This window comes from Xenopus laevis, chromosome 5S (assembly GCF_017654675.1).
Source record: "Xenopus laevis strain J_2021 chromosome 5S, Xenopus_laevis_v10.1, whole genome shotgun sequence".
Taxonomy (NCBI): domain Eukaryota; kingdom Metazoa; phylum Chordata; class Amphibia; order Anura; family Pipidae; genus Xenopus; species Xenopus laevis.
The window spans coordinates 98,314,974-98,341,159 of NC_054380.1; the positions used below are offsets into that span (position 1 = coordinate 98,314,974).

General features: G+C 39.7%; 1 protein-coding gene across 19 annotated transcripts in view; it reads left to right on the forward strand.

The window, feature by feature from the left end:
- Positions 1-26,186, forward strand: part of tnik.S (TRAF2 and NCK interacting kinase S homeolog) — a 185,649-nt gene that overhangs the window by 26,395 nt on the left and 133,068 nt on the right. For all 19 annotated transcript variants that reach the window (XM_041564880.1, XM_041564884.1, XM_041564875.1 and 16 more), the window contains exon 2: positions 20,345-20,410. In XM_041564880.1, coding sequence (XP_041420814.1) covers positions 20,345-20,410 — 66 coding nt within the window. The remainder of the gene's footprint in view (positions 1-20,344; positions 20,411-26,186) is intronic.

A 26,186-nucleotide genomic window follows, 5' to 3' on the forward strand; every position in this document is an offset into this window, starting at 1 on the left:
GAGGCTTTCTCGGAAGTACCATGTGCTTCGATGGAATGTGGAGTCTTTAAGCTTTCTTATGTCAGGGGGGAGACTTAGGATATAAGTGGTCCATGTGTCGAAAAATTTGTTGGTGTGGGATATTTAGTTTAAGGACGCTTCTAGCCAGTCCATATGGAACAGGAAGTGTAATTTGCTCTTTACTAGATTCAGAGAAGGTGGAGTGGGCGATAGCCAGTCTTGTAATATAGCTTTTCTAGTGGCTGCGGCTAGCCTTTCTGTAAAGTCTTTGTTAGCCCTAGATATATGTTGGGTGTTATGAGCCCATTCAATAGTAGGTTGGTATTTTTGGTTAGTCAGTGAATGCCAATTTCCATATACCTCCAACCAAAAAGTTTTGATCACTGGGCAGAGCCACATACATTGAATTAGGGAGGCATCAGCTGTGGAGCATCTCAAGCATGATGGGCTGGCTAGTAGTCCCATTTTAAACCTACGTAGCGGGGTCAGGTAGGATTGGTGTAATATTTGTAAAGTCATAATCTGGTATTGTCTGGATGGTATTATGTGCATACAGTAGAATGGGAGTGAAGTTTCACAATATCTGAAGTTGAGGAGTCTGAGATTATGTCCATTTTCAAAAGAGGTGTCATTTTCTAATGGATCTAGGAATTTTATGCCTAGGTATGTAATGTAGTGGTGTGCTTTCTTAAACGGGATCTTTTGTGTCTAGTCTGTATGAATAGTGTGTTTAGACCTGAAAAGGTGGTGTATCAATTTATGGTGTCCATGACGATGGGAATGTCTTGGTCAGGCTTGTTTATAAATAACAAGATGTTGTCTGCGAATGCTAATATTTTATGTTGTATTTGTCACATGGTGAATCCATGGAATGAAGGATTTTGTGCTAGGTGTCTAAGTAGCGGGTCTAAGGCAATGTTGAAGAGAAGGAGGGACAGCCCTGTCTGGTGCCCTTTTTAATTGGAATCTTGTCGGAATTTATATTGTTTACTGTAAGGAAGGCTATGGGAGATGCATAGAGGTTGTGGAAGAGTTTAAGTAGTTGGCGCCCGAAATGTTGAAATTTTAAAACTCTAAGGATGTGGGAATGATATATTCTGTCAAATGCTTTTTCAGTATCCAGGTTTACCAGTATCCCATGTTTGCGTTTTTCTGTATTGTATGTGTATATAGAGGCTAATATTTGGCATATAGCCCTCACTGAGTGCCTCCCTTTTGTAAAACCTGTTTGAATTGGGGTCAAAATCCTAGGCAGGATTTTTTGCAGTCTTATCAGCCATTATTTTTGTAATGATTTTCAGGTCTTGGTTTAAAAGGGAGATGGGACGGTATGATTGAGGTTTTGTTGGGTTCCTGTCTTTCTTTGGGAGGAGTATTAAGTGATAGCTTTTTAAACTCCAAGTATATGACCTATTAACATACCTTAAGTCTGCCAAAAACATTTAAATATTAAGTAAATCCAATAGAATTGTTTGCCACCAATATGGATTCATGCAGAGATGGCCTTCCCATAACGTGGAGCTTTTGGGATAATGGGTTTCCGGACAAGGGATCCCATACCATATCATATTGTTTCCCTCATTTCCAGGAGCTGATGCTAACTCCTATGCTGGGATTTGCTAGGTCAGTAACTTTGAGCAGCTAAACTGCCTACACAATGATTTTATTTTAGGACATTATGTTGTAGGATAATACATGGGAAAAGTTGTGAAAACTGTATATAACTTGTGTCAAATTTTTTTTTTCTTTCTTGGTAAATAAAATATTACTTAAGCTCCCCATATACGTGACGATTCTTCTTGCCGAATGACCGATTTTAGGGAAGCCCGACCGATCCTTCAAAATTATCATGCGGTTAGTGGGATTCGAACGATCGTACATCTTATGATTTTTTGGCCGACATCTGTCAGGAAATTGATCGGCCAGGTCAAAAAATCTTTGTTGGTCCCAGTGCAATCTATCTATGTTTGCAGGGCCAAGCAGGCAGCTCCCCTTTGTTTTCCTGGCAAATTGGTCTTTTTAGTTGATGGTAAATTCTTACGATCGTACGATCGTTCTGAGAAGATCGTGGTCTCACGATCAGGATCTGATCTTTTAAAAATCTCAACATCTATGGCCAGCTGTAGGGTTGTATTAAATTTGTGCACACTGCTGCTTACACACAATTTGATACTGCTTGTGAAATAATCTTCATTGTTTGATCATTCATGTGCATTTATGAAGTAAGCAATAAGCTAACTAAAGCTTTTTTTGCTGGCAAGTGAATTGCTGTTTTTTGTGTGATCTTTTACATTTTTAGTTAGCAGTGCTTTCACAATGAAAGGTTACATAGGTACATAGTTGGTGGGGCTGCAAAAAAAAACAAAGTCCATCAAGTTCAACCCCTCCAAATGAGATCCAGTATCCATACACATACTGACCCCTCCATAGACTCACATAAACTAAATATACTCATATATATAATAATTATAGATTTTAATATCACAATAGCCTTGGATATTATGCTTGTCCAAGAAATTATCCAAGCCCCTCTTAAAAGCATTAACAGAATTAGCCATCACAACATCATCCGGCAGTGCATTCCACAACCTCACTGTCCTCTCTGTAAAGAACCACCTACGTTTTGTTTTTTTTTGTTTTTTAATAGTAAATTTTTATTAAGTTTCAAAAATAACAATAATAAACAAGTTTAGAAGGAAGGAAAGTAGGAAAAAGAGAAAGAGGTAGACATGGAAAGGATACATTTTCTTAGACAAAGTTATTGGATCGTTGTTGCGGGTGAATCCAGCCAAGGAGTCCATATTTTTTAAAATTTCTGTGGGCATCCTCTGTCTATATAAGTTAGTTTGTAAAGTTCCAGCTGGGAGTTTATGAGTTTTTTTAAGCGTAGGAGGTGTTGGTCACATCCAGTGTAGGGCTACCGTTTTTATAGCGTAGAACAAAAGTGCTCTCATCAATAATCTGGAGTGAGTTCTAGGTACCAAAGTGTCTGTTACTCCCAATAGACAGGTAGCCGTTAGTTCAATACCTGCGGTAAGGTGAATTTGTCGGCTAAAAATTGCATTTTTTTCCCTAAATATCTGGACAATGCCATAAAAGATGTATGAAATCCGCTTTTGGTGAATTGCAGGAGGGCATCTGGAATGCTCTAGGCGACCCATAAGTTGTAGTTTTTTGGTGTCAAGTATGTTTGGTGTATAATTTTAAATTGAATGAGCCTGTCTCTTGTGCTTATTAGAGGGACATAGAGACTGTCCTCTATCTCTTCCCAGTCATCGGGCTCTGATACTCTTTAAGGGCAAAAAGGTCCCCTGCCTATTTGTCTTTAATGTCCTCTAATGTACTTGTAAGTGTAATCATGTCCCCTTGTCTGCGAAAATTACCCGTTGTTCCTGCCAAGTGCCAGAAGCTGCATACTTCCCTTATTACTTGTTCCATCCTAAATCACACATTTGTAAAAAGGCAGAGTTCACTGGAAATTGAGAATTTTGGGAAGTGTTCTAATTGTTCTGTGTGTGTGAGATGTGTTGTTCATCTTCCAAATGCTATTTTCAGTTCAGTTGTTTTTAGATTGTTCATCAGAAATAAAGACTTTTTTCAATTGCTTTCCCTGTTTTAGTTTTGACAATTTTTTCAAAACTGAAGTTTAATGTTCCTAACTCTGGTGTGTCAGTTTGGCAGCTCAGTGATCTACACATGGAGAGTTGTTACAATTTGTTACATTAGTTGATACATTTCTCAGCAGCATCTCTGAAATATTAGCAACTATTATATCAATTATAACAGCTGCCTTTAATGAAATCTAGGGATTCTGCACTACAGGACCAAAGATAAGAAATGTATCAATTTAGAAGCGTTATGGAGGTTAGGTTTGCTAACTGCAAACCTTAACCAGCACTCAACCCTAGCCTGCAAAATTTGCCATTATAGGCCCCCGTGCCAAACCCTTCTAGCTTTGCATGCTACCTCTGTGAGTGCCCCTGTGTCACGGCCGGCACCCAATACCAGAACAGGTGCTAAGTACCCTGGTCTCGGCTCGGCTTCACCAGTAGTGTGACCACTGTTGGGCTTCGGGAGGAGCCCTCAGCTTACTTGGGTGCCACCTGGACTTAACGAGGGGTACAAAGCGAGATGTTCTGGCTAGCAGAGGGGCACGGCAGGTAGAGAGTCTTTTGGGCCGAAGGTCACGGTACAAATGGAGCAGGCAAGAGAATCGTCAGACAAGCAGAGTCGAGGCAGGCGGATATCAGAATCGTCAGGCAGGCAAGGGTCAAACCGGGTTGTCAATCAAGGGGTTAAGCAGGAAGAGTTGTCGTAGGCAGGCAAGGGTCAGGATACAGATTTCAGGATAGTCAGGATACAGGCAAGGTCAAACACGGATAATCAGACAGACGAGATTCAGATCAGATGCACAAGGCTCAGGAAACCACTAGAAACAAGTTCTATCACGGAATGGGCTTTATATACATTTGAAATTGGCGCCAAAACGAGCGTCAATACGCGCTGGCGCAATCACGCCAGCGCGCCTGTACCTTTAAGAGGCGCGCAGGCGTGCCGCGTGCGCCCTAAAAGAATCAAGATGGCGCCGGACCATGAGCGCGGCGGCGTGGCGGCCATCCACACCGCCGCACACCATGTAATTTTATTACATTACCCCCCCCCTCTAGGGGGGGCCACTGGACCCCCAGGCTTCCCAGGAAATTTTTGATGGAATTTCTTCCTGAGTTGATCAGCCTTGATATCATCGACTGAGACCCAGGAGTTCTCCTCAGAGCCATAGCCCTTCCACTTAATAAGGTACTGAAGCTTACCCCGTACCAGACGAGAATCGAGGAACTCCTGGATCTCAAATTCAGGCTGACCTTCAACTAACACTGGGGAAGGAACAGGAATATGTCGGTCTTGAGTGGCTGGTTTTAGAAGAGAAACATGAAAAGAATTAGATATTTTAAACTCTGCAGGTAATTTGAGACGAACAGAAGAAGAATTATTGATTATTTCAGTTATTGGGTATGGACCAATAAACCTGGGCCCCAGTTTGAGAGAGGGGACCTTCAACTTAATATTTTTGGTAGATAGTCAAACAGAATCTCCCACTTTGTATTGAGGAGCCACTCTACGAGATCTATCTGCAGCTTTCTTTTGAGCAGAGGAAGCTGCAGAAAGAGAATGATGAACTTGAGCCCAAACCTTAGAAAAATGATTGACAGAAGAATTAGCAGAGGGTACAGAGGAATCTAAACCAGAAAAAGAAAATGCTTTTGGATGTAGCCCATTTACAATAAAGAAAGGAGACTCCCCAGAGGAGGAGTGAGTGGCATTATTGTAGGCAAACTCTGCCCAGGGCAACAATTCAGCCCAAGAGGACTGGTTATCAGAAATGTAACACCTGAGATATTGCTCAAGGGATTGATTCACTCTTTCCGTTTGTCCGTTGGTTTGGGGATGGTAAGCAGTTGAGAAGGATAAATCAATCCCAACTAACGAGCAGAAAGCTCTCCAAAACTTTGAGACAAACTGAACTCCTCTGTCAGATACAATGTTAACAGGGAACCCATGTAACCTGAAAATATGAGAGATAAACAGATCGGCTAAGGTTTTGGCAGAAGGGAGGTGTGGAAGGGGAACAAAATGGCTCATTTTACTAAACCTATCCACCACCACCCAAATTACAGTTTTACCCTGGGAAGGAGGCAGATCTACAATGAAATCCATCGAAAGATGGCTTATCAGGGATTGTTAACGGATTCAACAGACCTTGTGACAATTGACGAGAGGATTTAGACCTTTGACAAATTGGACAAGAATTTACAAAAACCTTAGTATCCTGTTTAAAAGAAGGCAACCACACATGACGGGCTAACAAAGAAATAGTTTTGGAAATGCCAGGATGCCCAGCCATTTTGGAGTTATGAACCTCTTCGAGAACTTGTTCCCTCAACTCCTCAGGCACAAACATTCTCCCAGAAGGAGTGTCTGCAGGAGCAGAAGATTGGACAGGGGACAATAAGGTGGAGAGGTCAGAATCCAATGCGGCTACAATCAACTCCCTTTGAATGATGGGGATGCACTCACTAGAGTCAGAGGAGGTAGATTCAAAACTCCTAGAGAGTGCATCAGCTTTGGTGTTTTTAGATCCAGGCCTATATGTTAAAGAAAAATTAAACCTGGTGAAGAACAATGCCCATCTAGCTTGCCTAGGGTTTAGCCGTGTGGCCGATTCAATGTAAAGCAGGTTTTTATGGTCTGTATATACGGTTACCATATGTTTAGCACCTTCAAGTAGATGCCGCCATTCCTCAAAGGCCCACTTGATAGCCAACAATTCCCTGTTCCCAATATCATAGTTTACCTCTGCAGGCGAAAACTTCCTAGAGAAAAAGGCGCAGGGATGTAACTTGTTGGTAATCGGGTGCCTTTGGGAAAGGACTGCCCCAGCACCCACTTCAGAGGCATCTACCTCCACAATGAATGGTAAAGCAGTATCAGGATGCTGCAAAATAGGGGCAGAACTGAACTCTTTTTTGAGGCGTTCGAAAGCTAAAACTGCCTCTGGGGGCCAAATACTAGGGTCAGCACCCTTTTTGGTCAAGTTGGTGATTGGGGCAACTACCAGGGAAAAATTCTTGATGAATTGGCGGTAATAATTTGCAAAACCGAGGAATCTTTGGGTTGCTCATAAAGAAAGGGGTTGGGTCTATTCCAGGACTGCTCTCACCTTCCCTGGATCCATCTCAAGAACCCTGTTAGAAATGTTAAAACCCAAAAATTGTACAGAGGTAACTTCGAAAGTACACTTCTCAAGTTTTGCATACAGATTATTTTCTCTCAGTCTATGTAAAACCTCACAAACATGATTCCTGTGTTCAACTAGATTAGAAGAGAAAATAAGAATGTAATCAAGATAGACCACTACGAATATCCCCAGCAGGTCCCGAAAAATGTCATTGACAAATTCCTGGAACACTGCGGGGGCGTTACAAAGACCGAATGGCATTACCAAATACTCGTAGTGGCCATCCCTGATGTTGAACGCTGTTTTCCACTCATCCCCCTCCCTGATTCGAATCAAGTTATAAGCCCCCCTAAGATCAAGCTTGGTAAAGACTTTTGCATTTTTAACTTGATCGAAAAGTTCCGAAATTAGAGGGAGAGGATAGCGATTTTTTATGGTAATCTTATTAAGCCCCCTATAATCAATACAGGGGCGAAGACCACCATCTTTTTTCCCTACAAAAAGAAGCCTGCCCCCGCAGGGGAACTAGAAGGTCTGATGAAACCGCTTTCTAGGTTCTATTTCATATACTCTTTCATTGCCTGGGCTTCGGGCAATGAAAGAGGATAGGTTCTACCACGAGGAAGAGTTGACCCAGGGACCAGATCTATTGGGCAGTCATACTGCCGGTGTTTGGGTAAGGTTTCTGCTGCCTTTTTAGAGAAAACATCAGCGAAATCTGCATATGCAGCAGGTAACCCTTCAAGTGAAGTAGTTGCAACTACAGAGGGAAAACATACCCCACCACACATAGTACCCCATTGAACCACCTCCCTTGAGACCCAGTCAATCAGAGGGTTATGCCTCTGGAGCCACGGTAACCCCAAAATAAGCGGAGAGGAAGCACCCTCTATGAGGTAAAAAGCTATCTCCTCACAATGCAAGTTATTAACACACATGGAAAGAGTTACTGTCTCCTTAGAGATTACACCTGACCCTAAGGGTCTTCTGTCCACAGCCATTATTCTGATGGGGGCACTTAGAGGAACTACAGGGATACAGAATTTAGCTGCAAAAGCAGTATCCAGAAAATTACCCTCCGCCCCAGAGTCCACAAATGCGGACAGTTTAACAGAGCCCGTAGGCCAAGTTAGTTTAATTGGTAACAAAATTTTAGAGGCAGATTGGGGAGAGGAAACTCCTGCGCCCAAATGGAGCTCCCCTTCTCCATTTAGGTTAGGGAGCCTCCCTTTCCTCCTAGGACATAGGTTCAAGAAATGACCCTTCTCCCCACAATAAATACATAAACCTTGGGAGCGCCTGCGTACCTTTTCCTCAGGAGTTAGATGAAAAATGCCTAACTGCATAGGTTCCTCCTGAGGTAGAGGCACAGAGAGGTCTGAAAACTTAACATTGGTCACCATATTAGACTTCACATTAGTAACCCCAGAATAAGTAGAAACACCCCTCTCACCCCTTCTCTCCCTTTGTCTCCTATCCACCTGGATGGCCAGAGACATAAGATCGTCCAGGTTGGAAGATAGGGGGTAGTTTACAAGACTATCCTTTACTGAGTCAGATAACCCCAAACGAAACTGACTCCGTAGAGCCAAATCATTCCACCCCGTTTCCACTGCCCACCGGCGGAACTCGGTGCAATACACCTCTGCATCCCTTTTCCCCTCGCGCAACTTACAAATCGCGGAATCGGCTGAAGATGCACGATCCGGGTCATCGTAAAGAATGGCCATGCTGTTAAAGAAGGTGTCTAGGGAATAACGAGCAGGGTCTGAAGAAGGCAGCCTGAGGGCCCAAATTTGGGGGTCACCCAATAACAGGGTCATTACAAACCTTACCTCCTCCTCACCAGATGAGAATGAGTGAGGATGGAAACTAAGGTACAATTTACATGCCTCTTTAAAGACAAAAAATTTAGTTCTGTCCCCTCTAAATTTCTCGGGGAATACGATTTTGGGTTCATGGGGCCTAGTAGTGTTGCCCCACATGGCAGAAAACCCCACAGGAGGAGCAGGATCAAGGACTGGCAGCTGCTGCGGAGTTTGCGGAGTCTCCAGCTGATGGGTTAGATCATGATAACCCTGCAGAAGGAAGTTCTGCTTCCGCTCGTGGTCCTCCAAGCGCTGTAACAAGGTGGAAAGAAGCGCTTCGGTGGAAGTTGGGGAAACTGAAGCGGTAGGAGAAGCAGCAGCAACATCGTCATGACTTTCGACCTCCATGGCCGTGATAATGTCACGGCCGGCACCCAATACCAGAACAGGTGCTAAGTACCCTAGTCTCGGCTCGGCTTCACCAGTAGTGTGACCACTGTTGGGCTTCGGGAGGAGCCCTCAGCTTACTTGGGTGCCACCTGGACTTAACGAGGGGTACAAAGCGAGATGTTCTGGCTAGCAGAGGGGCACGGCAGGTAGAGAGTCTTTTGGGCTGAAGGTCACGGTACAAATGGAGCAGGCAAGAGAATCGTCAGACAAGCAGAGTCGAGGCAGGCGGATATCAGAATCGTCAGGCAGGCAAGGGTCAAACCGGGTTGTCAATCAAGGGGTTAAGCAGGAAGAGTTGTCGTAGGCAGGCAAGGGTCAGGATACAGATTTCAGAATAGTCAGGATACAGGCAAGGTCAAACACGGATAATCAGACAGACGAGATTCAGATCAGATGCACAAGGCTCAGGAAACCACTAGAAACAAGTTCTATCACGGGCACTGGCTGGGAAGTCAGAATGGGCTTTATATACATTTGAAATTGGCGCCAAAACGAGCGTCAATACGCGCTGGCGCAATCACGCCAGCTCGCCTGTACCTTTAAGAGGCGCGCAGGTGCGCCGCGCGCGCCCTAAAAGAATCAAGATGGCGCCGGACCAGGAGCGCGGCGGCGTGGCGGCCATCCACGCCGCCGCACACCAGGTAATTTTATTACACCCTGGTTCCACAACAGGGAATTTATTGAAGCAGTGGAGTAGTGTACTTCCCTAGTCTGACCCACACCCAACCCTAACCTGCAATGGTTGGACAAATTTTGACCCAAACCTTCCCAACAAGTGGTCAAACCACGGATCACTGCGGATTTGGGGTCCAGAGAGAGAGGTGAAAAATGAATCTTTAAATTTCAATGTTAGAAGAACAAATCCCCCCCCCCAAAGAAAAATAGTAATTGAAAAAAGTCTTTATTTCTAGAAAACTATCTGAAAACTACTGATCTAAAATAGGTGCTGGAAGGTGCACAATCCCTGTAGCTTTAGGCAGCTAATGCAAATGTTGCTCTATACAGCTGCGAGCAAGGATCACTGCTCAATTTAGACACCTTTATATGAGGTTTTGGGCCCCATATTCTGCATTTAAGAAAACATTTTGATTGCAACATATATTGGCTGTGGACAATCCTGTTTTTGGGCCATAGATAGACCCTCATTATTTCTTTTGGCAGCAAGGTTCCTCATTACCCCAAATCACCTTGGAAGTACAGCTTTAAGCAAGCAAGATAGTGAAAAGGATGTTTCCTAGTAGGGCTCTATTTTTACCGCTGACAGAACCAATGCACTGCAGCATAATTTATGACAGAAAAAAGCTTTATGCATTATTAATTTCCATTTTGACTATCTAGAAATAGAGTGCAGTGTTCACTTCTTCTCTTTTCCCAGTATAGTTTTTTTCTGTAACTTTCAGCCAGAGTAAGCCAAATAAGCTGTGTCTGTTAATGACATGTACTTCCAGAATTTTAATTTGCTATACTAGGGCATGTTCCCTTACTAAATAACCTCCTGGACAACATTTGTGCTGAAAGTATAATTTTGATTTTACAGCAATAACTAACATCTAAAAATAAAATTATGTGCTGGTGTCCTTGCTCTTCTGTGTAGCATTTACTTGATATGATCTTCACTTCCGATTGCTCAAATATCCTCCTAAAGCTTTTCTCCTGTGAATACTAGAGGTTATTTGGGACCTTTATTCATATATCAGACTTTGTTTATTTAGTAAGAGTTAAAGTAATGGCTTTGGCTAATGTCAATGCAGGAAAACACTCCACATTAAAGCGACAGTTCACCATCATAAAAATGTGTCATTTTTAAATAGTATGCCACAAATAATGACTTTTTGGTGAATTACTTTATCTTTTTTCTTAATTTGACCCTTCAAAAAAATGCATTGGTTTGATCTCCCCTTTCTGTCATATTTCCTCATATTTTCGGTAAGCCAACCACTATTTTTATACAGATTTCATCTCTGATTCAGTATAGCATTTTAACTTTATCAAAGTCTGTCACAGAGCAACTAACTAATGTAATCAAATACATAAGTAATTATAATTTATTTCTAATGCTGCTAAAAAAAGTATCCTATTGTATCAGTTTCATTGGCTTGATTTGCATTTGATTTGTATGAGAGGAAGACAGTTAAATAAAAACAAATAACGCTCCATTTAATAAACTATCTGATACAAATCTAAGGTGCTAGTTAAGTAACCATCCTCACCAGCCAGCAGCCCATTTGCCAATAAAGTCTAAATGAGGCGGTAATGTATTCCTGCTAATCATAAAATAATTTGAGTAAAACCTGGGTGGTGTCAGAGCAGAGGTGCTAGTGGGATGAAACCCTTTGAACTGAAAAAAAATGTTGAAGAAATGTTCATTTTTAAAGGAGACATATAAGATAAGTAAAAACCCTTTAATCTTGTAGGCAATAAAATTGAATATATTGTGCGAGTTTTACTTTCGCCTGGAGCTCCCCATAGATCTGCTATGGTCCATGTCAGTGTTTCAAATGAGGGGTGGCCAGTGCACTGTAGGAGGGGGGATAGCCAATCACAGCCCTGCAGTCACACAAGCAAAGACAGGCTTTAGTTCCCTCTCAGGTCAGCCTAGCCATTGATTGGTTCCAATCCTACAGTACCACTGGTTTCCCTGCACAGCCTGGGAAAGAAGACAGCAGGAAGTGGAACAGAGCAGGACTAGTAGGGATTTTACAGAAATTTTCAATAAATCAACCTGAAATGTTTTTTTTTTTTGCTCTTTCCTTCTATATTTAAGAGTATAATGCACTGGCACTTTATTGTTTTTCACTCAATGTGTCTCCTTTATTGATGTTTCAGCAGACAGTAATAAAATACAATGTGCTCATGTTTTTGCTAATGCACATAGTTACATAAGGTTGCCTTTTATGCCACAATAGTGACAATATGTAATGCTAAAGCCAACAGAGCTTTATAGTTCCAGCAAAGTGGTGAACCCAAACAATAGCAGAGTGCAAAAGCATTCTCTGATACATAATTCATACCTTCCAACGTAATTGCCTTATGGCAGAGAGCCCAGAATATGTGCCAGGTACACTTCTGTACTTTTGTAACCATTTAGGATAAGCAAAGAAGCAATTGCATGAACTTAAGATGAGCAGGTATCTTGGGGAAACTGTGACTTGCAAATTAAAGGGCAATTCACCTTCATTAGCAAAACTGTAATAACATAAAAACCACAGAAATGTGTTTAAACTTTCATAACCTGCCAAATTTTGTAAAATGAACATGGTAATTAGGGGGTGTGACCTCAAAAATATGCGTAGTCAAAAATGTCACTGTTGTTCTGCGCAGCAAATTTTTTTGTCCCTCTTTCTATTTCCAAAAGTTTGGAAGGTATACATAATTAGAATGTTACACTGAATGTATTCTCTATAAGGCTTATTACAACACCCCATTTATAATAGTTTTTTCCAAAAACATAGCAGTTAAAGGTAAATTTACAATCTAAATCAACGTTATTAATGGTTAGTGCTACAGGCATATAAATGGTAACAAAAAACAAGTGCTGTGTTGTTTGTTACCATTAGCTTCTCTTATTCTGTTGCGGAAAGCTTGGCTGAGATGCTTATTTGATTACATTTGCTAGATTTTATGATTCACATTTAAAAAAAAAAAATAAAATCAATTGCTTGAAGTCTGGGAATATTTTTTTTCTACTAGCAGTACTCATTCCCATTACTGCCAATAATTAATTAATTCCATTCCAGATATATGAAGGTCATAAATATTGATGGGGGCTTTTTAAACATTGACAAAGGATACTAATGTAGCTGAACCTTTCTACAGTGGCACAATAAGCCTGTGGTTGCCAAACCTGTTATTTACTTCTTTGTTTATTGGAAGACTTTGTGGATAATTTCCAATTGTTAGGTTAATGAGAAATACTTTCTCATGCATCACAGCTAATTTATGTTTATTGCATAGAGTTTGTTATTATTAGGGGTTACAGTAAGAGAAGAAATGTGTGCAGACAAGAGATTTTGTTGGCTGGACTCCTCTCTTGGTTAGATTCTGTAGAATTTTGTTACACCCTTTAAATTTAAATGTATTATGATGTGCAGATCACTTTCAGCTAGTGGGAGATGCAGAGCAGTCAAACCTGGGCAGAATTGCACATCTGTCAAAACAGGAGACCGTGGATCTGCTTGGACCAGTAACATCAAAAAATGAAAATATTTTAAAGTACTAAATATATAATGTAGTGTTGCCCTGCACTAGTAAAACTGCTGTGTTTGCTTCAGAAACACTACTATTGTTTATATAAATAATCTGCTGTGTAGCCATGGGGGCAGCCATTCAAAGGAGAAAAGGCTCAAGGTACACAGCAGATAAGCTCTGTAGAACATAATGGTGTTATCTGTTATCCACTATTTAGCCTTTTTTCAATTTCCGCCATTGCTACTCGGCAGCTTGTTTATATGAACTATAGTAGTGTTTCTGAAGCAAGTGCAGGGCAACACTACATGATATTTTCATTACTTTAAAACACTTTAATTTTTTGGTGTTACTGTTTCTTCGACGTCATTCCAGCCATATTCATTTTAAGGCTTCGGTTCCCCTGTTACTGAAAGATATGATGCAGATCCAAGCACCTGCACCAACTGATAATGAACAACAAGACACTTTAAAGTAATTTTTGACTCTATTGCTATTACCATGCATTAACATTAGGGGGCAGATTTATTAAGGGTTGAATTGAAAATTCGAATTTTCCATTTTTTTTCCATTTTTTTTTTTTTGGTCAAAACTCTCAAATTCATGTTGTGAATTATCCAAACTTGATTAAAGTTTTAATTCGATTTTCGAGATTTATCATACTATTCGCCACCTAAAACCTGCCGAATTACTATGTAAGTCAATAGGTGAGGTCCAGGGATAAATTTGATGATGTTTGTGGCCTTCCTGACATTCAAGATTTTTTTAATTCAAATCGAATTTGTTTCAAGTTTTCAGATCAGTAAAATTCGACCGAGTTCTAACAATTCAACTTTATTAATTAATTTCCCCAAGTCGTATTTCGAATTCAATCGAATTTAAGGGAGTTTAAAAAAACTCACATGAATCCGAAATTCGACCCTTGATAAATGTGTCTCTAGAAGAACATTTTTGTTTATTGTCAATAAATGTGTTCTCTCACACAGCACTGCAGCTTTTTCCTCTGTTCATTATAAAGGAAATTAGCAGTAATAACTTTGTCCCCCATTGTCAGAGTTTGCACCACAATTTGAATTACTTTGCGCCAAAAGCAATAAAACTCCTCCTAAAAATTCCACTCAAGCAGCCATGGCAGTAAAGATGGTCAACGTGCGTGGCCTGGGTGGAACAGAGAGGTTTCTAAGGTTTATCAGGGGTCTGGCAACAACCTTTCTTCATTCGGCACCAAAAAATACCTTATTATTGGTGTCAGTGGGCATCTCCAGCACTAAAATATATGAATGGCATCATTGCAGGAACTTTTTAGGTTTCCCATAGGCAACGAAAGTCACCCTAAAGAGGACAGCCTCTTGTCGTGTTTTTTTTCTTTTCCATTTGGGGAAAAATAGATCCCCACTCAATCTGTTTATAATCTTTTCCAACAAATTTGTAGTTGTTGTTATGTACTTCTTCTCTAGTTTAAATATTCCATTATTTTACCAGTTTATCTGTGTGTCTTCTGCTCAGAAGGAGCTTAAAACTACTATTATCCTTTCCGCTAGGGATCAACAATGAGGCAATTTTTTGTTCCTTTGAAAACTTCTTATTTTTTACATGAGGGACTAAAGCACAAATGTGGGTTTACAATCTAAGGTCCCTATTGCATTCACATAAGTTTATTAGGATCCAGTTAACCTGTCTGTATGTTTTTGGAATGTGGGAGGAAATTGAATGTTCAGAGAAAATCCACACATGGCTTGAATGAAACCTAGGGCCCCAGTGGTGCAAGGCACTACACCTAGATTTGCCACCTGTCTGGTATTTCAATGGCCTAGCTGGTAAAATACCAACCAAGCCTGGCGCTGGTATTAAAAATTTACTTGCAATATATTTTCTGTTTAATTTGCAATTACCTGTTGTCCCTCAATCCCTGCGTTCAACTCAGTTTCTTCCCTGCTGTATCTTCCTGAGAAGAAATTATCAGTGTCATCTTAGCAGTCGGTATATGGCTCGTAATAATTCTCAGTAGGACTAATTACACTAGTTGCACATCAAATATTTATACATATTTGTATTTATTTTTGGAAATTAGCTCCATGTTTCTAACTTTTCTGGTGGAAATAAGCAGCATATCACACACATATATATATATATATATATATATATATATATATATATATATATATTTTACAAGTTATTTAATGAATCATTGTGGGAAGAATATGGTGAAATCTCCACTTGGTTATAAACCTTTTCAGAAAGTTAAAGGGGCTTGTGCTGAATATACATAGTAACATAGTAACATAGTAAGTAAGGTTGAAAAAAGACACATGTCCATCGAGTTCAACCTTTTTTTTTGTTTTTTTGTTTATTAACTACCTATCTGCTACTTTTTGCACATTGCTTTAATCTCAAAATCTCTCTTATAATGTGCACTTACCTATTCAAAGGCTTTCTGTATTGTTCTGAATGTCACATCATACATGGACTGAAGATCAGGCTGGGCCCATAAAGACCTACCCTGTGTTTGTTGTTGAACCTTTTGTCTTAATTTATCATTGTCCTCTAAATTTTGACGGCTCAGAGGAAACACTTTCCTTGCTTTTAATAGAAGAAAGTCAAGCAGCACTAAAATAATATGCTCTTTCCTGGTGAAAGTGTCCTGAAGTGATGCTTGTGTCCTAGTCACACTATCTATCTATTGAGATAAGATTTTGCATTTCAGGAATACATACAGAGATTGGTGTTATGATTACCGCAGTTCCTATTCAGCAGACCATATTAATCAAAAACCTCAAGGTGCTATTAGTCTTAAACAGTATGCTCGATTTGTAAGCCGTCGTCCATAGTTAACCTATATGGCCACCTAAAGGAGAGTTAAGACTTATAAAAGTAGATGGTAGCTAGATTTGCTACATATTAGGGGTAGGGATGCACCAAATCCACTATTTGGGATTCGGCCAAATCCCTGAATTCTTTTTGAAAGATTCGGCTGAATACCGAACCAAAGCCGAATCCTAATTTGCATATGCAAATCAGAGGTGGGAAAGGAAAAAGTAGTTGTATACAATTTTGTGGCGAAAAGTCACGATTTTCCTTCCCGCCCCTAATTTACATATGCAAATTAGGATTCGGATTTGGTTCTGCCAGGCACAAGGATTCGGACGAATCTGAATCCTGCTGAATAAGGCCGAATCCCGAACCGAATCTTGGATTCGGTGCATCCCTAATTAGGGGTAATTTATTGCAATGTAGCATGCAAAGGGCTGTTTCAAACGCAAACATCATGGGGTAGATTTATTAAGGTTTGAATGGTCGTTGAGTCAAAACACACAAATTTAAATCCCCTTACTTGAATGTAAATTCGAATATGAGATTTATCACACATCGACCATGGAAACCGTTCCAATTCGAATATTTGGCACCTAAAACCTGCCGAGTTCATGTAGAAGTCAATGGCAGAGGTCCGTTGACTAGCGATGGGCGAATTTACTGTGAAATTCGCAAAACGGCAAAAAATTTGTGAAGCGCATCAAGGTCAATGGGCGTCAAAATTATTTTCAAGTTTGACACCCGCGACAATTTTTATACACGCGCCTATTTTGTCCAAATGCATTAAAGTTAACAGGCGTCCAAATAATTTTGACGTGTGACAATTTTTATGCGCAATTTTTTTTGACGCTGCAAATTTTACGCCGATGAACTTTCGCCGCAGTTTTGTGCATTAATTCGCTGGTGGCGAAACACAGAAATTTGCAGCAAATTTGCGCCTGGCAAATTTATTCGCCCATCACTACCGTTGACCCATTTGAAGACGTTAATAGCCTTCCTGACATTTGAGTTTTTTCTGTGGAAAATGCGATTAATTTCATCTGTATACGATTTGAATATGAAACAAAATTTTGGGTCGTTCCCATTCGATTTATTTTAGACGTTCATATTTTTCCATAGATAACCACCCATTCGAGTTGTGAGTACATTTGAATTTATTTGGGTAAAAAAACAATTCGCATCAATTCGAAATACGAACTTTGGTAAATACCTTGCATGTGTTTTACGAACAATGCAGCATGCATGCTGTTATACCAGCTCCACTGGGGTTGCTAGGGGCAATAAGAAGACAGAGAAACTCCGCAAAACTACCTTTTGATGCAATTTTGATGAATGGGATTTTAGGTGCAACTGACTTAGCGGCCACACAACTGCACTTGCTGTCGTAAAAGACCTCTATTATTATTTTTATAAAGAAATCACGACACAAGGCTGTTATTAATTAGGTCAGATTCAAATTACATGGCAGCTCAGAAAGGGTGCTCTCTGCATCAGAATTTAATAATCAGCCATGTAGCATCTCGTAGTACAGACAAACTTGTTTTCTGCTTGATAATTTCCAACAACCCCTTAGCTTGGACAGTTTTAAAGGTCTCTATAATTATTATTTCTAGCCATCTTCATGTTCAGGCTTTAGATTGCTGTATTTATGGGGTCACTTACCAACCCACCCCTGCCTTGCTATTTCATTACTCTATTTCATTACTCTAGAGATGCTTGAAATTTTAGATACTAGAGATCTTTATCATAGTATGTAGAAGCTGATTAGATTCTGATTCTAGGTAAAGCAAAATCATAACGGTAAATAACCTTGGCATAAATATATATGGTTTTGATGACAGGTCACATACTGCTTTTACCTGTTCCTAATAAATGGCTACTTTCTAATTAGTATATTTATGCAAATAGTGTAAATCACAAATTTATGGGTATGCTTAACAAAAAAGATCTGTTGTTTCATGTAACACATTCTTTATAGGCTTCCAAAAATCCATTTTTTTTAAATTACAAATTTTTGCTGCAGTTTAGCGAATTTATTTGCTGGCGGCGAAAGGTGGAAATTCACTGCAAATTTGCGCCTGGCAAATTTATTCGCCCATCACTACCATTGACCCATTTGAAAATGTTAATAGCCTTCCTGACATTTGAGTTTGTTGGGAGGAAAATGCAATCAATTTCGTCCGTATAAGATTTGAATATGAAACAAATTTTCGGGTCGTTCCCATTCGATTAAGTTTTAGACATTTGCATTTTTCCCTAGATAACCACCCATTCCAGTTGTGAGTACATTCGAATTTATTAGAGTAAAAAAAAAATTCACATCAATTCGAAATCCAACCTTCGATAAATAACCTCCCATGTGTTTTACGAACAATGCAGCATTCTTTTCTGTTATACCAGCTCCACTGGGGTTGCTAGGGGCTATAGAAAGACACAGAAACTCCGCAAAACTACTTTTTGATGCAATTTTGAGTGCAACTGACTTAGTGCCCCACAACTGCACTTGCTGCCTTAAAGACCTCTAAATATTATTATTTTTATAAAGAAATCATGATACAAGGCTGATTATTAATTAGGTCAGATTCAAATTACATGGCAGCTCAGAAAGGGATGCTCTCTGCATCAGAATTTTAAAATCAGCCGTGTAGCATCTCGTAATACCCATACCCCATACCTACCCACCGCTGCCTTGCTATTGCATTACTCCAGTGCACAATGTGTACCATTACTACATAAGAGATGCTTGAAATTTTAGATACTAGTGATCTTTATCATAGTATGTAGAAGCTGATTAGATTCTGATTTAAGGTAAAAACAAAATCATAACGGTAAATAACCTTGGCATAGATACATATATTTTGATGACAGATCACATACTGCTTTTACCTGTTCATAATAAATGGCTACACAGCAATTTCTAATTAGTAGATTTATGCAAATAGTGTAAACCACTAATTTATGGGTATGCTTGTATTGTTTATGAGATAATTAGAAGTTGGAACGGAGTTCTTATGCACCATCCAGTTAAGTGATTTTATAACAAAAAACATCTGTTGTCTCATGTAACACATTCTTTATAGGCTTCCAAAAACCCATTTTTTTTAATTACAAAAGGAAAATATTCTGATATATCTAGACCTCAGAACAAAACAAATAATGATGCAATTTGAGTGATGCTTTATAATGCTAGAACCATCACAATTATTTATTTTATTTAATATGGAATGCATAACAATATATATAAGACATATACCAAGGACATTCTGAGCACTTCACTGTTTGCTACATTTTGTAGCTTTGCGTGAAGATTTTTTTTTCTTACAAACTGCTTATCTCCTTTTATTGGGGAAACCTTGACCTTGAATTAGTTTGGAAAAAACGAAATTACATGGTAAGCGGGGGTTACATTTAGAGATGAAGAGCCCTTTGGCAATGCAAAAAGTATAGAACCCCAAAAAACACTTATCATTGTCAAAGCTGTGGCCCTCTATCCCTTTGCTGCCAGTAGGAATGGAGCTCCAGGCCCACAGGATACACAATAGTGATGGATATACTAGTGTTATTTAACTGTAGCATTTTATATGTCCTGCGTCCTACCTATGTATAATATTAAATGTCCTGCGTCCTCTAAAACTCTGTAGAAGAAACATTTGAGCCCGTGTTTGAAATGCAGTTCTGATGAACAGATATCTAGTAAAACCAGAGCAGTACCTGCTTATTAGCACAAAAGTATGCTGCAGACAATTGGTTTCCAATTTAAGTAAATCATCCTGTGGGCCAAGGTCTATAAGTGCTGGTGTACTTAGACCATTGTATTCTCAAGGCAGTTTGTGGTGTGCTCCATGTATATATATGTGATTTTATTTTCATTAATTGATATTGTATATCATGTGGTGTATGATATAAGGTTATATTCACCCTAAGAACAAACAATATGTCTGAATAGAGTGGTTCTTCCCTTTTCAAAGCACTTGTTAAAAGCATAGTGGAGGTCATCTATCAACACTGGGCAAAATTGTTTGTGGGCAGTTACCCATGGCAAATTGCTGTATTCATTGTTCTACCTGCAGCTCCCTGAAAAAGCCAAGCACTGGTTGCTATGGGTTACTGCCCACGGGCAAATTTGCCCAGTGTTAATAAATGAGCCCCAATATCTCTCAATGACTATATTTACTTCACTGGCAAAAGTATTTTCAGGGGATGGGGCTGCACAGTTGATTCCCTGTACCATATATGGGTATTTAGTTTTTTAAAGACAACAAGGCACATAGTAAAATCATGTTAAAATCCCACTTGTTATCTAATTTTCTGACTTTTTGTATGTTTGATATTAATTTTATTTTATTTATTTAAGGATCCTGCTGGAATCTTTGAGTTGGTGGAACTAGTTGGAAATGGAACTTATGGACAAGTTTACAAGGTAAGCTTCTTGTTGTTTACCTTTAAATTAACTTTTAGCATGATGTAGAGAGTGAAATTCTGAGACCGTTTATGATTGGTTTTTGAGTTATTTGTCTTTTTAGTCAGCAGTTCTCCATTTCAGAATTTCAGTAGCTCTATGGTTGCTAAAGTCCAATTCAACTTAGTAACCAGACATTGATTTGAATGAGGGACTGGAATATGAGTAGGAGTGGGTCTGAATAAAAAAAATAATAATAGCATTAAAATGTTACCCATACCCTCACAGATCATTTGCTTTTTTAGATGTTGGGGTCAGTGACCCCCGTTTTAAAGCTGGAAGAAGTCAGAGGCAAATAATTACAAAACTATAAAAAAAACAATGCCCATCTGAAGTTGCTTAGAATTAGCTATTTTATCTCATACAATTGAAATAACATACATAAAATTTAACGTAAAGGTGAACCATCCCTTTAAAAGGATGTTTAGTTAAGAGCCTAGTTGCACCAAAAACAAGGTGAAGATTCTATGATTACAACTATTATGATAATGACCTTTCTAATTTTATGAACAATATTTCACATCTTGCAGTGGTATAGGCTTTAAAGCTTGACAAAGAGCCATGTAGGCTTGAAACGTTGCTCTGTCTTTGTTGCTCTGCTTACGATAATAAAGGCGTTTTTATCTGGAGTGCTGCCCATTTGAATTCCTGACAAGTATTTACGCGTGTGGAAGGACACGAGGGAAAGTGCACCCGTAAACCAAATACGCAAACAAGTGAGTGCGACCTGAATTGGCTATAATGGTATAGGGTTTAAAGTCAAGCTTTTCTCCTGTGTTTTTCTATACAGCAGGTAGATTATTTAATATATAATTTATCTGAAAGGCAGATTAAAATGATGTTATACATAAGGAATTTCTTGACAATCCTTTGGCCCATAAAAATACTGTGGGGCTGATCTTGCCAGTGGGCCACTACCTCAACAGCCCTTTATACAATAAATATATAAATTCCCTTAAAGTTGCTTGATGATTTTTATCAAACCCCTTACAACTATTAGTAAACCATTATAACACAGATGTATGGGTTTAGTGGGGAGAAACATTTTAGAGAAATTCCCTTTTTTCAGAACCCTTGCACTACTGGCACAGAGAACAGCCAGAGCCAACAGCCTGTGTGCCCATAGCCTTAAGCTGGCTATAGTCGCAAAGATATAGTGGCATGAATTAAAGGTTCGTATTATTTTTGAACTGTGTGTGGATCGTGTCCGCTCATTCGTCGGATACAAAGGTAAAATCTGCATGTCTATGGCCAGCTTTAGGATTGAATTATACACTGTGACTGCTTGGAAAACTTTTCCTGTTTTGCACTGTCCACACTTTGACTGACATCAGATCATTGTTTTCTCTGCTGGTAGAAAAACACCAACAAAGTAACCTCTGCTAGTGATATACCAGCAATTCTAGACTGTATACACATTGAAAGGACAAACAAACGGGCTGAATTTTTCTTGAGCGTTACAGAACAAAAAAGAAAAAAAGGAAATAATTGAGATCAAGCAGGAAGTTGTTGTTCCTTTGAGATAACAGCCTGATAAGTAGTTGTAGGTTTGTAGGACAAAGTTGATAGCAAAGGTTTTAAGGCTGTGGGCTCACAGGCTGAAGGCTCCGGCTCTTGTTAGCTTTCTTATTTTTCAGGCTTAAAGAAGTGAATATGCTCCATGCTCCTGCTCCATTCATTGAATCCGATTAGCCTGCATCCGCACATATGCACACAGGCTGATCACATTCAAATCAATGGAGCAGGGGCACTGAGCAGATCTGATTCTCTCAGCCTTTAATAAAACACAGGCTGAGAACAGTAGAACCGTTCTGCCTGTTTGTCCACAGCCTAAACAGCTTGGATCTTGATCTCCCATTCACTCCAAAGCAGAGAGGATTTTAGAAGATTTATATAAATGTAATTATCTAAATGTAATTAAAAATATTTTTTATGAAATTATCAAATGACCAGTAACCCCCTCTCAGCATCTTCATGCAGAGGTCCAATTGTAATGGGTCTGATACATTGCTCCTTAACCTGAGCTGAAGAATACCTAGAAAAAGCGCTAACTGTGTTTTAATATAACCAACTCTGACACAAAGCCTAAATGGGGAGAGAGAGATTGAAGACTAAAGGTCACCATACACACGCCGATAAAAGCTGCCGACAGACGAAGTCGGCAGCTTATTGGCCCAGTGTATGGGGCCCTCCGATGGGCTTCCCCGATCGATATCTGGCTGAAAGTCGGCCAGATGTCGATCGGACGGAACTAAAGATCCCGTCAGATCGCGGCCGCATCTGTTCGTTTATGTGGTCCTGCGATCCGACCGCCCGTTACCCATCGTTGGGATGCGATCGTTGGGCCCTAGGGCCCACGATCGGATCAGCCCGATATTGCCCACCTCAAGGTGGGCATATTGGGGAGAGATCCACTCATTTGGCGACATCGCCAAACGAGTGGATCTCTCCGTGTATGGCCACCTTAACTTGATTATGTTACAAATAAATTATAGACTTTTGGGCTGTGCCGGAAACGTGTATTAGCTTTTGGATGAAGGAAAATTTTTAATGCTGTTAGATCAAGAATGTACCTTTGGGCCATTTTTATTTATGCACAGATGACCTGAAATTGACACTTAGGGGCAAATTTATTACGAGTAAATTGAAAATTCAAATTTTAATTTTGATTTTTTTTTTTATGGTCAAAATGAAATCCAAACTTGAATTCGATTTTCGAGATTTATCATACTCTGGCCCTTTAAAAATTAAAATTTGACTATTCACCACCTAAAACCTGCCGAATTGCGGTATAAGTCAATGGGAGAGGTCCAGGGATCAATTTGGAGTTGTTTGTACCCTTCCTGACATTCAAGTTTTTTCAGAGAAAAAACTCAAATCGAGTTTGCTCAAATTCAATTTGAGTTTTCATCAAATCAAATTCATATGAGTTAAAAAAAAACTCACATGAATTCGAAATTCAACCCTTGATAAATGTGCCTCCAAAAGTACCGACTTGTTAAGACAAAGTTCTGCTAAGATTCATACTGTAAGTGTAAGTTTCCAGTCTGTTGTAATTTGGATGCAGTTGTGTTCGAAAAACAGGATTTGCAGCATTATTTGACAGTATGGGCAGTGTCCAGGCCATGTTTACCAGCAGCAGAAAAGCACCAGTACAAAGCCTATAGTTTGCCATTTACTTGAATGAAATCTCCCTGTCACTAGCTTTGACAACCTTTCTATCCTGCCAATCCCAGCTAATGTCAGGTGGACTTCTTACAAGTAAATCACAAGTTGCACAGCCATATTTTGGTGCTTATTTTCCTGCATTTATTAAGCTTTTGTAAGTCTTTGTACAAATGCTCCATAAATTAAAGTACTGTATCTTGATCTTAAGTGGTCACCCACTGTCTTCACTGGGACAACAGTAAAGCTTTATTTAATGTCCTGGCAGGTTTACTAAATCGCATTTGCACAGTACAATATTTCACATCTGGATCAGCACACATATGTGTGTGTACATATGTACATACATATAGACAAATACAAGAGGTCCTCAACCCATTATCAATATATTTAAGACAGAGACATTTTTAAAAATTAGTGGTGAGCACAACTTTCCCTTGTTTTATATATATATATATATATATATATATATATATATATATATATATATATATATATATATATATATATATATATATATATATATATATATACCGTATATACTCGCGTATAAGCTGAGTTTTTCAGCACCCAAAATGTGCTGAAAAACTCAAGCTCGGCTTATACGCGGGTCATACCTCCTTCCGCGGCCCCAGCAGGAATGTCTGCGCCGGCCGCTACCCACGTGGCGGCCATGGGCGCCGCCATTTTGGGAGCGAACGCCGGCAGGGAAGGACGCGCCGCCCGGAGCTCCTGGACCTGCTCCGGGCGGCGACACAGTCAGTCACAGACAGTCCTGCTGGGGCCGGGTCACGTTTTACTGTGACAGAGGGAAGAGCAGCAGACGTGAGGGCCGGGGTGGGGAGAGCGACAGATGGGGAGGGCAGGGGGGGGAAGTGGCAGAGGGAAGCAAACATGAAATAGGGGTAGACAGAGGACCCTTTAACAGGTACCTGCCCAGTGTCCCCCAATTGTTGCGGCCGGGTCACATTCACATTTTGAAATCTGACATGGGGCCCCTAGGCTTATACACGAGTCAATACATTTTTCCAGTTTTCTTAGGTAAATTAGGTACCTCGGCTTATACACGGGTCGGCTTATACACGAGTATATACGGTATATATATAGTCATATGATTCACCGGCACTCACCCTCACTGGATCAAATCCCGGGTGCTCCTCAGAGGGAAATAGATAAATGCAGTTAGGAGCACTCACAGGTGTAGTGATAAAAAAGTATCTTTTATTGGAGTATTACAAACTCTCCCACATCAACGCGTTTCGGTTCTCTCTGAACCGTCGTCAATATAAATATAAAAATATAAATAAAAGCTGGCCAACTACGTCAAAGTCATCCCCGATATGGCCAGTCCTACACTCAACTTTCATCTCATTTGTTAAGAACTCAATTCATATATATATATATATATATATATATATATATATATATATATATATATATATATATATATATATATATATATATATATATATATATATATATATATATATATTTATATATATATATATATATATATATTATATATATATTATATATATATATATATATATATATATATATATATACATATATATATACATATACATGTTTCTGCTCATCAAAAACCGTTAACTTTTAGTCAAAGATAACATAATTGAACACAAAATGCAGTTTTTAAATGAAGGTTTACGTTATTAAGGGAGAAAAAACCTCCAAATCTACATGGGCCTGTGTGAAAAAGTGATTGCCCCCCTTGTTAAAAAATAACTTAACTGTGGTTTATCACACCTGAGTTCAATTTCAAAGGTTATAAAGCCATTTCTAAAGCTTTGGGACTCCAGCGAACCACAGTGAGAGCCATTATCCACAAATGGCAAAAACATGGAACAGTGGTGAACCTTCCCAGGAGTGGCCGGCCGACCAAAATTACCCCAAGAGCGCAGAGACAACTCATCCGAGAGGCCACAAAAGACCCCAGGACAACATCTAAAGAACTGCAGGCCTCACTTGCCTCAATTAAGGTCAGTGTTCACGACTCCACCATAAGAAAGAGACTGGGCAAAAACGGCCTGCATGGCAGATTTCCAAGGCGCAAACCACTTTTAAGCAAAAAGAACATTAAGGCTCGTCTCAATTTTGCTAAAAAACATCTCAATGATTGCCAATGATTTGGGAAAATACCTTGTGGACCGACGAGACAAAAGTTGAACTTTTTGGAAGGTGCGCGTCCCGTTACATCTGGCGTAAAAGTAACACAGCATTTCAGAAAAAGAACATCATACCAACAGTAAAATATGGTGGTGGTAGTGTGATGGTCTGGGGTTGTTTTGCTGCTTCAGGACCTGGAAGACTTGCTGTGATAGATGGAACCATGAATTCTACTGTCTACCAAAAAATCCTGAAGGAGAATGTCCGGCCATCTGTTCGTCAACTCAAGCTGAAGCGATCTTGGGTGCTGCAGCAGGACAATGACCCAAAACACACCAGCAAATCCACCTCTGAATGGCTGAAGAAAAACAAAATGAAGACTTTGGAGTGGCCTAGTCAAAGTCCTGACCTGAATCCTATTGAGATGTTGTGGCATGACCTTAAA